At 45.0% G+C, this 15,775-nt stretch overlaps 1 protein-coding gene across 4 annotated transcripts in view; it reads left to right on the top strand.

The window, feature by feature from the left end:
- The window catches only part of TATDN1 (TatD DNase domain containing 1), a 42,914-nt gene that overhangs the window by 21,561 nt on the left and 5,578 nt on the right, over positions 1-15,775 (top strand). For 3 of the 4 annotated variants that reach the window (XM_002710766.5, XM_017341519.3, XM_070075476.1), the window contains 3 exons: positions 3,852-3,937; positions 4,028-4,068; positions 7,262-7,338. In XM_002710766.5, coding sequence (XP_002710812.2) covers positions 3,852-3,937; positions 4,028-4,068; positions 7,262-7,338 — 204 coding nt within the window. Of the gene's footprint in view, positions 1-3,711; positions 3,938-4,027; positions 4,069-7,261; positions 7,339-15,775 lie in introns of all 4 variants that reach the window. The other variant, XM_070075475.1, reaches the window with a different exon arrangement.

The following is a 15,775-nucleotide window of genomic DNA, read 5'->3' as shown; positions in this document are numbered from 1 at the left end:
TTGGCACAATAAGTTCGCCTAACCATGAGTGCATACTTAATTACTAACGTTTGGATTACATTAGAGGTTAGGGACAGGCCTAGTAGTATTTCTTAAAATCTTTTTCTTCCAGGTTTTCACTGATATTTCCTACACTGCAAAATCCAAGTACTTTCTTAACTAAAACAAAATGTTTTTGCTTATTCTAGTCCAGCAGAATCTAAAGTGGTGATTTAAAACCCAGACGTTGGGTAATAAAAACATTGGGGCACCAATTTTATGAAGACTATTTCTTTAAGAAGTGCATTGCTATTTCTAATTTTAAAATTTAGCATTTTCATTCCATTTCTAATTTTAAAATATGGTGTTTTGAGAGTACTAAGAGGTACTGCAGGAAGATAGTCCTGTGCATCAGAAGAGAAGATGTAGGGAACAGTGGCACAAGAGGCTTAAGGTAAATACAGAAAGGTGGTTCCGCCAAATCAAAGGACCTAGGAGGGGTAAACTTATTTAAGAAAATAAGTCCCACGGGGTTCTGGTTTTGGTTAAACCTGCGTGGCCATTTGAGAACAAGGAGGAAGCACTGTGTTAAAATGAGAAAACAAATAGAACATCCCATCCATTGTATCCTCTGGATATTGCCATTATATTCCTGGGACCAGGAAGAAGCTTCTTCCAAATATAACAAAAAAAATTTTTTTTTTTTAGCCATTTGGGCTGGAACTTGTGATCAAAGCACTGAAGTTCTGGTCCCCAGTTTGCCTTGTTGTGTGTTGTGTACTGTGGTCTTGGACAAAGTACTATATCTCTCGGATACCAGCTCTTGTTCTATCCGAAGGTTATTTTGAGGATCAAATGAGATACTGTATGTGACACCTAGGAAAACCTTAGAAAATACTCTAACATATTCAGGGCTGTCATTTTATCATGTTATTTTCACTGTTTGAAAAAGCAGCATAATTCCATTGTTATGCTGGTTTTTTTTTTTTTTTTAAGATTTATTTATTTGAAAGTCAGAGTTACACAGAGAGAAGAAAGGCAGAGAGAGAGAGGTCTTCCATCTGATGGTTCACTCCCCAATTGGCCTCAATGGCCAAAGCTGCACTGATCCGAAGCCAGGAGCCAGGAGCTTCTTCCAGGTCTCCCACACAGGTGCAGGGGCCCAAGGACTTGAGCCATCTTCTACTGCTTTCCCAGGCCATAGCAGAGAGCTGGATCAGAAGTGGAGCAGCCGGGAGTCGAACCAGTGCCCATATGGGATGCTGGTGCTTCAGGCCAGGGCGTTAACTTGCTGTGCCACAGAGCTGGCCCCATGCTGTTTATTAATAAATAGTTGGGTTTAGTTTTTAGGGGGATCCTTTTCCTTTTTGCTCAGTGGCAGTCACTTCTTTTGTAACAACACATAAAAAAACAGGTGGCAAAATGCAAGCAGCTAACCCTCAGTGTGACTTTTGACTTCTCACTTGAGTGAGTGGACTCCCACCCACATGTTTGTACTCTGCAAATCCCTTGTAGCAAAGGGCCAGCAGTGGTGTCCTCTATCACCAACACATGCTACAGGCATGAGGTCCCTTGGGTAATGGGATGTGTGTCCATTTCATTTCCATTTGGTTAGAAAGCTTGCTAAAATTAGCTCTTTGGGGGAACATCCATTGTCACTCCAAATGTAAATCTTTTTGTTTTTATAAAAATTTATTTTATTTATTTGAAGACAGAGTTAGAGAGAGAGGTAGAGCCAGAGAGAGAGAGGTCTTCTATCTGCTGGTTCACTCCCCAAATGACTGTAACAGCCAGAGCAGAGTTGACCCAAAGCCAGGAGCCAGGAACCAGGACCTTCTTCCGAGTCTCCCACGTGGATACAGGGGCCCAAGGACTTGGGCCATCTTGTACTGCTTTCCCAGGCCACAGCAGAGAGCTGGATCAGAAGTAGAGCAGCCAGGACTTCCAACAGGCGCCCATATGGGATGCTGGCACTGCAGGTGGCAGCTTTACCTGCTACACCACAGTGCTGGCCCCTGGACACACTCTTAATGCACTACTTTAAAAAACAAACAAACAAACAAACAAAAAAACCAGAAGCCCTCTGCTGTGGTGGGCGTTTGGCACAGCATTTAGACCTCTGCTTGGGATGCCCACATCCCATAGGAGTGTCCCCTGCAGTCCTGACTCTTGCCACTCCAGCTTCCTGTTAATGCGCATGCCGCTAACGCATACCTGAGAGGCAGTAGATGAGAGCTCAGGTGGGTGGGTCCCTGCCAGTCACACGGTGACGTGCATAGCTTTGGCCTGGCTCAGCCTGGACTGGTGTGGGCATTTGGGAAGTGAAACAGCATATAGATCTTTGTGTCTCTGTTCATCTTTCAAATGAATAAGAAATTTTTAAAAGCCATCTGCTAAGCTTGATGGATTTTAATGCATGAATTTACTATTTCCATACTATAATTCCTAGAGTACAAGATTCTTTTTTTTAAAAAAGATGTATTTATTTGAAGAGTTACAGAGAGAAAGGAGGAGACAGAGAAAGAGCTTCCACCCATTGGTTCAGTCCCCAAATGGCCACAGGCCAATCCAAAACTGGGAGCCAGGAGCTTCTTTCAGGTCTCCCACGTGGGCAGCAGGGGCCTAAGCACTTGGACCTCTTCTGCTGCTTTTTCCAGGCCATTACTTGGGAGCCAGATCGGAAGTGGAGTAGCCGAGACTTGAACCAGTGCCCATTGGGATGCTGGTGTTACCTGCTATGCCACAGTGCTGACTGCCAAAATTGTTTTATTTTAAAAAATTGGGGCAGTTTTTTTTTCCCCCAGATTTATTTGTTTATTTAAAAAGCAGAGTTACAGAGAGGCACCGGCAGAGAAAGAAAGAGATCTTCTATCCGCTTGTTCACTCCCCAAATGGCGGCTATGGCTGGAGGTAGGCCAGTCGGAAGCCAGGAGCCAGGAGCGTCCTTTGGGTCTCTCATGCTAGTGCAGGGGCCCAAGAACTTGGATCATCTTCCGCTACTTGCCCAGGCGCATTAGCAGGGAGCTGCATTGGAAGTGGAGCAGCCAGGGCTTGAGTGGGCGTCCATATGGGATGCTGGCACTGCAGGCAGTGGCTTTTACCTGCTACACCAGTGCCAGCCCCAGGGTGGGTGCTGACAGAGCAGCGGGTTAAGCCTCCACTTGGGATGCTTGCATTCTGTACTGGAGTGCTGGTTTGAGTCCTGGCTGTGGTGCTTCCGATCCAGCTTCCTGCTCGCGCATCCTGGGAGGCAGTGATGATGACTTCCGTGGTCGGGTCCCCACCGCCTGCGTGGGAGACCTGGATGGAGTTCCAGGCTCCTGGGCTCAGCCTGCCCCAGCCCTGGCTGCTGCAGGATTTGGGGAGTGAACCAGCAAAAGGGAGATCGCTTGCTCTCTCTCTCTCTCTCTTTTTTTTTTTTTTTTTTTTTTTTTGACTGGCAGAGTGGATAGTGAGAGAGAGAGAGAGACAGAGAGAAAGGTCTTCCTTTTGCCGTTGGTTCACCCTCCAATGGCCACCACGGCTGGTGCGCTGCGGCCCGCACACCGCGCTGATCCGAAGGCAGGAGCCAGGTGCCTCTCCTGGTCTCCCATGGGGTGCAGGGCCCAAGCACTTGGGCCATCCTCCACTGCACTCCCGGGCCACAGCAGAGAGCTGGCCTGGAAGAGGGGCAACTGGGAAAGAATCCGGCGCCCTGACCGGGAATAGAACCCGGTGTGCCGGCACCGCTAGATGGAGGATTAGCCTAGTGAGCCACGGCGCCAGCCTTGCTCTCTTTCAAGTAGTTGAAAATAAAACATTTTTTAAACATCAACATAATTATCTTTCTTGTGCTAAAATAAATGTTTAATGATTATGTTTGTATTATGCAGATATTTTGAAAAACAATTTGAATTGTCAGAACGAACAAAATTGCCAATGTTCCTTCATTGTCGAAACTCACATGCTGAATTTTTAGGTGAGTTAAAAGTAACGTCTTGTTTTAAAACTTCAGAATTTTATAGGAATCAAGCTACTTGCTAAATATCCTTCTGTTTTTAATTCACAGACATAATGAAAAGAAACAGGGATCGGTGTGTAGGCGGAGTGGTAAGTATAAAATAGTTATTTTTATTATGTGATGCACAAAAGCACCTTGGTTATTAAGGTTGGCCTCTCAAATAATTCAGGTGTCAGCAGTAAAGTTATTGAGGTTCTTCTCTCATTATTTGAAGGATATATAAATTTACAGTCGAGTTTATAGGCCAGATGTGAATCAAACATAAACTAGAGTGTTTTACAGTTCCTTTGTTCAATGTACAAGAATGAATACAGAATTCTGTTCACAAGAAACCCCATGAATTTCCTTCTATATATTCTAACTGTGAGTGATATTCTGCTTCTGGTCTCTTCCCTCAGTCAATCCGTTTTGATCTTCAATTTAAATTCTAAGAAAAACAGAAGCTAATTTTGTAATACTTTAAAATATTTTTAGCGTTTGTTTCAGGCCTGCTGTCCTACTTCTTGACTGCTGTATTAATTTACTACGATCCCTCGGGCCTGGAGACTAATTCTTCTTTCTGCAGTTTGTGTCCGACTCTAAATCGTCTCCCACAGGGTCACTTCCACTGTCAATCTAGAGGTGTCCCACACCTGTGATCTGCCCCCACTTAGCTGTCTTTAGCAGTGATTTTGAGTCTCTTGGACGATAGAGTCCTCTGAGAACAGTGCTCAAACACACAGATTTTCCTCTACAGTTCCAGGAGAGACTGGGTCTAGCGCCAAAGCTGAAGCCCAGGTGTGTAGAATCAGTTACACTCAGGTAGCCAAGGGAAGGAGAACTAGCGCTGTGCCCTTGCTCTGTGGATGCTGCCAGGTTGGGTTTTGTGGGTGTCTCTGCTCCCAAGTTTGGAACGTCTGCCTCCTGCATCCTACTAGTAGTAATGTGAGTACGTGTACCTTCTGCGATGCTGAGGTGTTCGTATTACTGTGCACCTGTTTTCTGTGCTTTGTCATGTAGGTGTGACACTTGGGAACTGAGGGAGAGCTTAATGACTGCCCTTGGGATTACTGGTGGCATTTGTTATAACCTGCAGACTTTCTCTGCCTCTCTCTCTTGCTCTCTCTGTCTTCTCTCATTTGCTCTATAAGAGTTGATTTGAATGAGTTCATAATTGCTTTAAAAATTAACAGCATCAACAACAAATCCAACCCAAATATTTCACTGTATTTATCCAAAAAGAAATTGCCAAATAGAGAACTAATAACTAATTCTGAAATGGTTTATGAGAAGTCTCATTTAAAATCATTCTGGTCTTAATGGAAGCTGTCTTTTCTAATCAGCTTGAAGTGCTAAGGGGAAATTAAACCCTTCACAGGCAGCTGGGAAACACTGAGAACATGTTAGCCACAGTGTGTGGCTGTGAACTCAGTAACAGCATCCTATCACTTGTCAGGGGACCTTTTTGTTAATTAACTATTTTATTTTATTTAAGGAATGCAACTTCATGCATTTAATATATACAGATTTGGAAACATGAGGATTCTTCCCCCCACCACCTCCCTCCCACCCGTACTCCCGCCCTTTCTCAGGTGACCTTACTTTTTTAAACTTTAATTTATTTGAAAGGCAGAGAGAGAGAGAAGGAGACAAAGAAAGAGACAGAGATCTCTTGTGTGCTGGTCCATTTCCCAAATGCTCGCAGCTCGCAGCTGGGGCTGGAGTGGGCCAAACGCAGGAGCCCAGAATTCAGTCTGGGTCTCTCACATGGGTGGCTGGGACCCAGCCATCTGAAGCATCCCTGCTGCTTTTCAGGGTGCAGGTTAGCAGGAAGCTGAGATTGGGAGCAGAACCGGCACTCAAATCCAGGCATCTGAAAATGTGTCTCAAGCAGCGTCCTGTTTGCCAGTCACCTGCCCTGACCTTACTCTTTAAAGCAGTGTTGCTGTTATTTGTTGTGATTACATAAATACATCCAAAATATGAAAACCTGTGCCTAACTCCTGTGTCTTTGAACTAGAAAGACACCATTCTCATCCTTGTTGCCTGCTGAGCTGATATTGATTATATAACAATTATATATATATATATTTAAAAATGTATTTTTTTTTTTTTGAAAGTCAGCATTACACAGAGAGAGGAGAGGCAGAGACAGAGAGAGAGGTCTTCCATCTTCTGGTTCATTCTCGAGTTGGCCACATCAGCCGGAGCTGCACCAATCCGAAGACAAGAGCCAGGAGCATCTTCTGTGTCTCCCACACAGGTGCAGGGGGCCAAGCATTTGGGCCATCTGCTGCTGCTTTCCCAGGCCATAAGAGAGCTGGATTGGAAGTGGAGCAGCCAGAACTCAAACCAGCGCCCATATGGGATGCCAGCACTGCAGGCACCGGCTTTACCTGCTATGCCACAACATTGGACCCATAGCAATTATATTTTTAAAGCAGTAGTGTCGCCTCTTTAAGGTTACAACATTTTTCTAGCCTTTCCTTCATGGCTCTGCCTAAGATTGTGGCTCCCTACTTCTGTCCCCCTTCGTGGGGGTTCTGCACAAATGCTGAGCCAGCAGCATGGCCACTGTAGAGAGGAGTGCTAGACAGCCAGCCCCTTGCCTCAGTACTGGGGTCTGCTGCCACTGCAAGGCCAGGATGGAGCTCCTGGCTCCTGACTGCAGCCTGGACCAGGCCTGTCTATTGCAAACGTTTGAGGAGTGAACCAGTGGATGGAAGATCTCTCTCTCTCTCCCTCTCTCAATATCTCTCCTTCTCTGTCATTCTACCTTTGAAATAAATCTTTTAAAATACAATTGTGGGCCGGCGCCGCAGCTCACTAGGCAAATCTCCGCCTTGTGGCGCCGGCACACCGGGTTCTAGTCCCAGTCGGGGCGCCGGATTCTGTCCCGGTTGCTCCTCTTCCAGGCTAGCTCTCTGCTATGGCCCAGGAGTGCAGTGGAGGATGGCCCAAGTCCTTGGGCCCTGCACCCACATGGGAGACCAGGAGAAGCACCTGGCTCCTGCCTTCGGATCAGCGCGATGCGATGGCCGCAGAGCGCCGGCCACGGTGGCCATTAGAGGGTGAACCAACGGCAAAAGGAAGACCTTTCTCTCTGTCTCTTTCTCTCTCACTGTCCACTCTGCCTGTCAAAAAATAAAAAAAATTTTTAAAAAATACAATCGTAAGGAAGACCTCCACATTTGAAACCCCGTAATTCCAAAATATCTTACATGTATCTTTTCTTAAAAAGCCTTATCTATGCCATTTAGAAGTTTACAGTGTGCTTGTGCTATTACGCCTGTATGTCCGTAGGTGCATTCGTTTGATGGGACCAAGGAAGCTGCAGCTGCTCTGATTGACTTGGATCTGTACATAGGTTTTAATGGTTGGTACGTCCTTTAATTGTATTTAACTCTTATATTAAAGATATTTCTTAAGTTGTCTTACAGTAAACAGCTGATAAAGATTTTCTAAAAAGTGTGTGTATGTTGTGCATTGACTTTTGGGAATGCCAGTAATTACTTATATAAGAAATTAAATAATGTGTTACTATTACAAGTTAAAGCTCAACAGTTACCTACCCCTCTGTTTTGTATTGAAATGAGCAGCTGGCCGTTCCTCACAGCCCTGTGTACTTGAGTCATTTATCCCTTTAAAATGAGTGTGCTTACTGTACTCTGTATACGTATACACGTCATATCTGACTGTGGCCAAAGGTTCTTCTGTTGACAGTCACCTTATATATCCCTGTAGGCCAAGAAACCAAGGCTCAAAGAAACTAACAAATGGGTCTAAGGTTACTCGAGTGTGAGAAGGTGTGTGCCCTGGCTCCTCCCGGGGTGCCCTTTCTGCTGTAACACCACTAAACCTCATGTACTTGGTACAGTCAGCTAGCACAGCAAGGCCCTGGGTTTGTTTTCTGTCCAGTGCATAGGCACTTTCCCCAGTGTCTGTTCACAGGATGTCAGACTAACTCATTCAACAAATTGCAAAATAGTGTACGACTTCTTTTCCCTCTTCAGTACATCAGTCCCTTGAAATGAATACTTTTCCAATTGTGGTGTTTTTTTAAACTAAAATCGTCTTAGGAAAACAGAATCATGGAATTTCCTATTTGCTATAGAATTCTGAGTGCCCTGGGTGTTTCTTTCATATTTAAAGTAACAGTTTAATTTTTAAATTACTATGCAAAGGAGTACATGCATTGAAAAAGAATATAGGGTTAAAAAGTCCAGTGGTACTAAAAAACTTAGAAACACGTGTGTCATAGGCCCCCCAGCATGCACCTGCCCCTAAGTCAATCTTTGCTGTTTGTCACCAGATTTCTAGGTCACCTGCATACACCCCCTTTTTCTGTCTCATGAAGGCCTTTAAGCATCTTGGTTCTTACATCCCAGATTTACCGTCACTTCCACCGGTCACTCCATATTCTTCAGTGTAGCTGCTTCAGAATGTTTGGTTTTATGCATAGTTGGGGTTTTCATTATTATGTCTATGTAAATATTATTGACTGCTGAACCATGTAGGTATCATTTCTTATACCTGGAGGCACTTTCCTCATATTTTTCCTAATTTGGATTTCTTCAAAACTTGGAGCCCTTGCACAGTTTGCCCAGCTCTGCAGAGTGCCTTTCTCCGTCTCCCACATGAGGAATCCTAGCTACATCGTCTGGATGGGCTCTGCCATCAGCTCCAGAACCTTCCATCTTTGTTGCTGTTTGGGTTTGCATCTCTTCTGTGATGGAATCCTGTTTCTATTTAGATCTACGTATTCTTCTTGTCCTTGTTTGGTGGACCACAATCTCTCATAGCTTCCCAAGAAGATCTTTTACAACAAGCACATTTTTTGAGATTTGTCATGTTTGAAGATTAATTTATGCTATTCTTAGTCTTAGAACTTTGTCTAATTAATGAATCAGGGTGGGGATAGTAAAAAGCCACTTTCCAGGCTGGCACTGCAGCTCACTAGGCTAATCCTCAGCCTGCAGCACCGGCACCCCAGGTTCTAGTCCCGGTTGGGGCGTTGGATTCTGTCCTGGTTGCTCCTCTTCCAGGCCAGCTCTCTGCTGTGGCCCGGGAGTGCAGTGGAGGATGGCCCAAGTGCTTGGGCCCTGCACCTGCATGGGAGACCAGGAGGAAGCACCTGGCTCCTGGCTTCGGATTGGCGCAGTGCTGGCTGTAGTATGCTGGCCGTAGGGGCCATTTGGAGGGTGAACCAACAGAAGGAGGACCTTCTCTCTGTCTCTCTCTCTCTCTCTCACTAACTCTGCCTGTCAAAAAAAAAAAAAAAAGCCACTTTCCATTGATGGTTTTTCGGGCATAACAGTCTAAGTTAGAAATTGTGTTCACTGAGAATTTCCACTGTCCCATCAGAGGTTCCAGTGTGGATAAGTTGATTGCTCTTCTAGCTCCCTACCCTTGCCCCATTTCTCGTCCTGTTTCATAATCCCATAATCATGTTGTAATGGTTTTCTGGATATTCATCATGCTGCTGTCTGAGAGGCCGCTTCCAGCTGGAGGCTCATCCCTGTCAATCCTAGGAAATATTCCTGAATTTTTTTGCTGGTCTTTCTTTGGACAACCTAGACTGGTAACTCCGATATATCTTTTTATTCTTCAGTTTCCATTGCTGTTCTTTTCCGCCTTCCAAAAAAATGCTTTATATTTTCAACCTTTTTAAATGAGATTTACTGCAGTGTTTGCTTTCAAAGTCTGAAAGTTCTCGGATTTTTTTTAAATGCCATAATCTTGGTTTGATGCAGTATCTTCTCATCTCTAAAGATAGAAACCAATAGTTCAATGCTATTTTATGCTTGCCTTATTGCTTTTATTTCTTCTCAGTTCCCTTTTCCTCCTTTGGTCTTTGTCCTCTGGGCGCTTCTTCTATTTAGAAAAACAGAAGCTGTCTGGAAACCCTGGGGGAGACCATCTGTCAGCTGGCAGGCTGAGCCAAGTGGACTTCACTAGGGATTCCCAAATGTCACTTTGTGGAGACCTTTCTCTGGGCTGGTTCAGTTTCTCCTCTGGAGTAGGGTGTGGTGGACATTTGCAGCCGTACCTGAGTGTTCTGGAGCAGGGTGGGCTTAGGGAACGGATCTCCCTGCTGTCAGTCACAGCCTGCACTGTGGGTCCTGGGTCTCCCCTGTGCACCTCCGTGCTGCTGGTCCTGCAGTCCACTCTCCACTCTGGCATCTCGGGAGCCTGCCCTCCTCCCTGCCGTCTGTCTCTCTCTGTACCAAGTCATGGGCGATTAAGCTAGGAGCCTCATTTTTCGTTTACTCAGACTTTTCAAATAATTGCCATTCAGTCCTTTGCCTTATCTCAGCTGTCTAGGCACTTAGTCCTTCTACGCTGTAGAGCGTTGCTGGGTGCGTGAGTTTGTTTTCCTTCTCTGTGCAGTCACTTAGCACTTGGACAGTAAACACAGGTCATTTAACACTTCTCCATCGACTTTGTGCTCTGGTTGTTAGGGTAGGTGTAACAAATGTTTCCTAGTTTCACCAAAACATGCTGTCTGTTTCTTTTTCTCCTTGTCATGTGAGTGCTGTGATCTTCAAGAGAAGGGACTTAATTGCTTTGTCTTAGGAACTTAAAACCGTAACTCTGTCTTAGGTGTTTCTAAATGTTAGATCTCGAGTTTGTGACAGTGTGGTTTTAAAGCTAATCATGAGAAGTTTTTTTCCCTACATTAATATTAGCTTTAGAACTTATTTAGAACTACTGATGTTTCCTTCCCAGACCTCCTAATATATCATTTAAATAAAAAAAAAAATAGATATTCAAAAGGGGAAAAACTTCTACGTTCAAAAGAGGGGCTGGAGTTTTGCTAACTGATAAATGTTCAGTAGTTTCTGGAAGATGGGTGAAATTGGAAGAGAAAGCCTAGACTGCACCACAGAGGTGTTTCAGAGGAGAAGGAAGTCTGGCAGACAAAATCCCTGAGACTGTGGGATTAGAATTCATGTGAAATAGGGCCAAAATCAGAAATTTCACTCCCCATACCCACTCCTGACCATAGAACAAAAGCAGCAAGCATTTACTCAGTGGGGCAACTTCCAAAAAAAAAAATATTTATTTTAGCTGAAAGGCAAGAGTTACAGAGAGGGAGAGATAGAAAGAGAGAGAGATCTTCCATCTATTGGCTCACTCTTTAAATGGCTGCAACAGCTGGAGGTATACCAGGCTGAAGACAGGGGCCAGAAACTTTAGCCAGGTCTACCACATGAGTGGCAGAAACCTAAGTACTTGGGCCATCTTTCGCTAGTTTCCTTAGCACATTAGCAGGGAGCTGGATTGGAAGTGGAGCAGCTGGGACTGGAACTGGCGCTCATATGGGATGCCAGCAATGCAAACAGCAGCTTAACGCACTGTGCCACAATGCCAGCCCCAGGAATGTTTTTCCTTACGAACCAGTGATGAGGCCCTGTGCTTGGAATGGTTACATCAGTCCCCAGAAGAAAGCATTTAGAGAAGCAGTAACCTAACAATTAGCTTCCTCACTGTCACCTTTTTAAAAATGTTTTATTTTTCATCTATTTGAAAGGTAAAATGACTGGGGGGGGGGGGGGCGGTAGTGTTAGATATCTTCCATCTGCTGGTTCATTTCCCAAATGCCAGTAACAGCCAGGGCTGGGCCAGGCCAAAGCCAGGAACGCAAAACTCCATCCTCGTCTCCCACATGGTTGGCAGGGGCCCAGGCACTTAGCCGTCATCCACGGCCTCCCACGGTGCGTGATCAAGAAGCTGCATTGGAAGCAGAGTATTCTGATACAGGATGTGGTATCACAAGTGGCAGCTTAAACCACTGTATTGCTTGTATATGTAGCTCTAAGTCACCAGGCCCTGTCCTGGACTGTCCCGCATGAACTCCCAGTAACAATCCTCACTCAGAGAAGAGAAACGGTAGTAAAACTGTCCTACATTGACGAAAACAAAGGAAACCCAACACCGGCAACCTCCTTAAATATAGATGGACATCCAAGGACCACCAGACAAATGAGATGAACCAGTAGTAGCATGAAAAAAAAAAAAAAGCCAAGATAAAAGGCAAACTAAACCCAATAAAGAAACATGCCTTAGGGAAAAAAAAAACTTTTAAAAGGCCCAATGTAGTCAGATTTGAGATATTAGATTCATACAATGTGAACATAATGCTAACGGAAAATATGAAGGCAGTAAGAGCTCCTTAAAGATTAAAAATGGTTGCCAGTGTTAAAAGCAGCATTGAAAGAAATAAAAGAGAGTTAACATACTACACAGAAAGCTAATGTTTTTCCCCAATAAAAAAACCATGAATGTGTAACCAAATAATAGACACAGAATTTTCTTTTTTAAAATTATTCTAGCTACTCAATGAAGGACTAATATAGTTATGATATCTACATTTGCATCTCCTGACAAAGTAGCCATCGGCTGCTTTATATCACAGAAATACCACCAGATCTTTATATGCCTTGATGGAAGATCATGCCACCAACTATAAAACAGCCTTACCCCCCGACAAAAAAAAAAATCCAACAGACTCTGACTAAGCCTGTAGGTGGTACCTTTCATCTCCTAAGATATTCAGAAGAAGAGAACCTGTTAAGCTTCAGTGCAGACGTAAAATCAGCAAATTCAAGACTGGGTCACTCTTGAAGGCAAAACACTTGATTTCTTCAAGCAGTAAATAGTAATGGGAGAAAGACTCAGAACATAAAAGGCTGAGAGATTTGGAAGACTAACATGTAGCAAGGTGTAGTTCTCTTTGGGTCCTAATTCATAGAAATCCCAAAAGAATTAATGATGTTAAAATAATTAGGAATTTGAATACTGGATATTTTAAGATTAGATTTTGGGTTTTCTTAGACATGACAGTATGTGGCTTCATTTTTCAGGAAAGAATCCTTATGCTTAGAGATCCATGTTAAAAGACGTTTTCTGAATTAAATGCTGGAATGTTGGAACTATACAACATTTGGAATTTCCTTAAAGATAAACACATGAGAGAGTAGGGCATAAGCTAGAATTGGCCATGGCATTGCTGCTTGATGGGGCTGGGTGATGGGTTTATGGGAGGTCTGTATTATTCTAGTTATGCATATATTTGAAATTCTCACTAATAACAAAATTTGAAATTTAAAATGTAACATAAGGAAGTAACCAAAATGTTTTTTTTTTTTTATTTTATTTTGACAGAGTTATGGACAGTGAGAGAGAGAGACAGAGAGAAAGGTCTTCCTTCCGTTGGTTCACTCCCTAAATGGCTGCTATGGCCAGTGCTGCGCTGATCCAGGAGCCAGGTGTTTCTTCCTGGTCTCCCATGTGGGTGCAGGGGCTCAAGGACTTGGGCCATCCTCCACTGCCTTCCCGGGCCACAGCCGAGAGCTGGACTGGAAGAGGAGCAGCCAGGACTAGAACCTGGTGCCCATATGGGATGCCGGCGCCACAGGTGGAGGATTAACCAAGTGAGCCACGGTGCCGGCCCCCAAAATGGTTTTTAGTGGGTTTATAAACTGTGGTACATCCACATAATGGAACATTATTCAGTGCTATAAATCAATGAGCTACCAAGCCGTGCAGACATGGAAGGAACTGAAATATGTACTACTAAATAAAAGAAGGCAGTCTGAAAAAGACTATATACTGGAAAAAGCCAAACTGTTAAGAAAGTGAAAAGATCATTGGTTGGGGCTGGCGCTGTGGCATAGCAAGAAGAGCTACCACCTGTAGTGCCAGCTTCCCATATGGGCGCCGGTTCGAATCCCGGCTGCTGCACTTCTGATCCAGCTCTCTGCTATGTGTGGGGAGCATCCGGACTGGACTAAGTTACTGGAATTAAGACTTATTCTATGCATCTGCTCTCCCACAATATGGCGCTGGGAGAGAAGTAAACAGCTTCCGCACAGCTGCCTCCAGTTCAACCAATTAACTGTAGGACTTGCTCCTGATTGGAGAGCAGCGTACTCGGCGTGTGGGCAGCCGAGTTGGGATTGGCGGAGGAGGACTATAAAGGAGGAGAGAGACGGCATGCACCAGGAACATCTATGGGGAACATCTAAGGGAACACCTGTGCAGCCCCCGAGAGAGCCGGCCGGCGGTGTGCCGCTCCCCTGCGGAAGTGGGGAATGTGGCCAGGGGGAACTGCCCTTCCACGGAGGTGGAAGGGACAGTAGCCAACCCGGGAAGAACCAGCAGCAAACCCGGGAAGGGCCGAGCAGACAAAAGAACAGTGCAGGGTCCTGTGTCGTTCCTCCACGAAGAGGGGGAGCGACATAATGGTGCCGTGACTCGGATATGAAGCCTAGGCAGGGTTTAGTGTCGTTCCTCCATGAAGAGGGGGAGCGACACTATGGCCTGGAAAAGCACTAGAGGATGACCCAAATCCTTGGGCCCCTGGGAGACCTGGTAGAACCTCCTGGCTCCTGGCTTCAGATCATCCCAGCTATGGCCACTGTGGCCATTTGGGGAGTGAACCAGCAGGTGGAAGACCTCTCTCTCTGCCTCTACCTGTCCGTAATAAATAAATAAATCTTAAAAAAAAATGATCATTGGCTGGCAAGGGTTAAAAGGGAGGGAGAGGCGAATCGGCAGCGCACAGAGGACTGAAGAGAATGAAACTCCTCTGGATGGTAGTGTCGTGGTGGACACATGTGTATCATGGTGGATACACATCGTTTGTCCAAACCCGAAGAAGTGAGCACTCCCAAGAGTGAGCCCTAAGAAGCACTGTGGACTGAGTGATGATGATGTGTAGTGTGGCTCCATTGATTATCACAAATGGGCCAGTGTGGTATGGAACTGTGCTGGGGGAGGGGGCATGGGGTAAGGAAGGAAGCCCTGGACTTTCTACTATTTTGCTGTGAACCTAAAACTGCTCTAAAAGTTAGTGACTACAAAAAATTGTCAAAGGCACCTTTACTTTTCATCACATTTTGGAATAAACCATGGCAGATCTCACTGGCATAGTACAGGTAGTTTAAGTTCACACTCCTGGGTCTTTGCATGAGCTGGGTTCTGGCTGACATGGGACTGAGCTCTCCGCCACAAGCCACATGTTGGGTTCAGATCTGTGTCACATTTTTTCATTTTGGACACCCAGGTTGATGAGGTGATGACTCAGTACATGCACTCAGAAGGTGATCAGTTTGCCATCCAAATCCCAAAAGTCCCTTTCGAGTTCATGGCCATGTCATCCACTGATTGAAAGCAAGTCTTGAGGCCAAGGCCAGATTCAAGGAGTGGAGTTGGCCCTTCCTAAGAAGAACATATAATTCTAATAGAGGAGGGTAATGAATAGGGAGCAGTAATCTACTGTCTCAGGACCTGAAAGTCAAAGTTACCGGTATGAGTGTATTGCCTTTTGAATCTCTAAATTATGTAAATTACTCAGGGAAGCAAATAATTTTTTTTTAAAGTTACATTTTACTTGGACTGAGAGAGAAAGCTATTGAAGGATCAACTGATAAGTATGAAAAATTATACCTTCTAAAGGCAGATCTGGTTGAAATAGTTGTTTTTTGTTTTTTGTTTTTTTTTTTTTTTTGGTTTTGTTTTTTGACAGGCAGAGTTAGTGAGAGAGAGACAGAGAGAAAGGTCTTCCTTTTTCTGTTGGTTCACCCCTCAGATGGCTGCTACAGCCGGCATGCTTCGCCGATCCGAAGCCAGAGCCAGGTGCTTCCTCCTGGTCTCCCATGCGGGTGCAGGGCCCAGGCACTTGGGCCATCCTCCACTGCCTTCCCAGGCCACTTCAGAGAGCTGGACTAGAAGAGGAGCAACCAGGACAGAACCAGCACCCCAACTGGGACTAGAACCCAGGGTGCAGGCGCCGTAGGCGGAGGATTAGCC

Source organism: Oryctolagus cuniculus, chromosome 6 (genome assembly GCF_964237555.1).
Source record: "Oryctolagus cuniculus chromosome 6, mOryCun1.1, whole genome shotgun sequence".
Lineage (NCBI taxonomy): Eukaryota > Metazoa > Chordata > Mammalia > Lagomorpha > Leporidae > Oryctolagus > Oryctolagus cuniculus.
The sequence above is the reverse complement of the archived record's forward strand: the minus strand, read 5'-3'. Positions and strand labels throughout refer to the sequence as shown.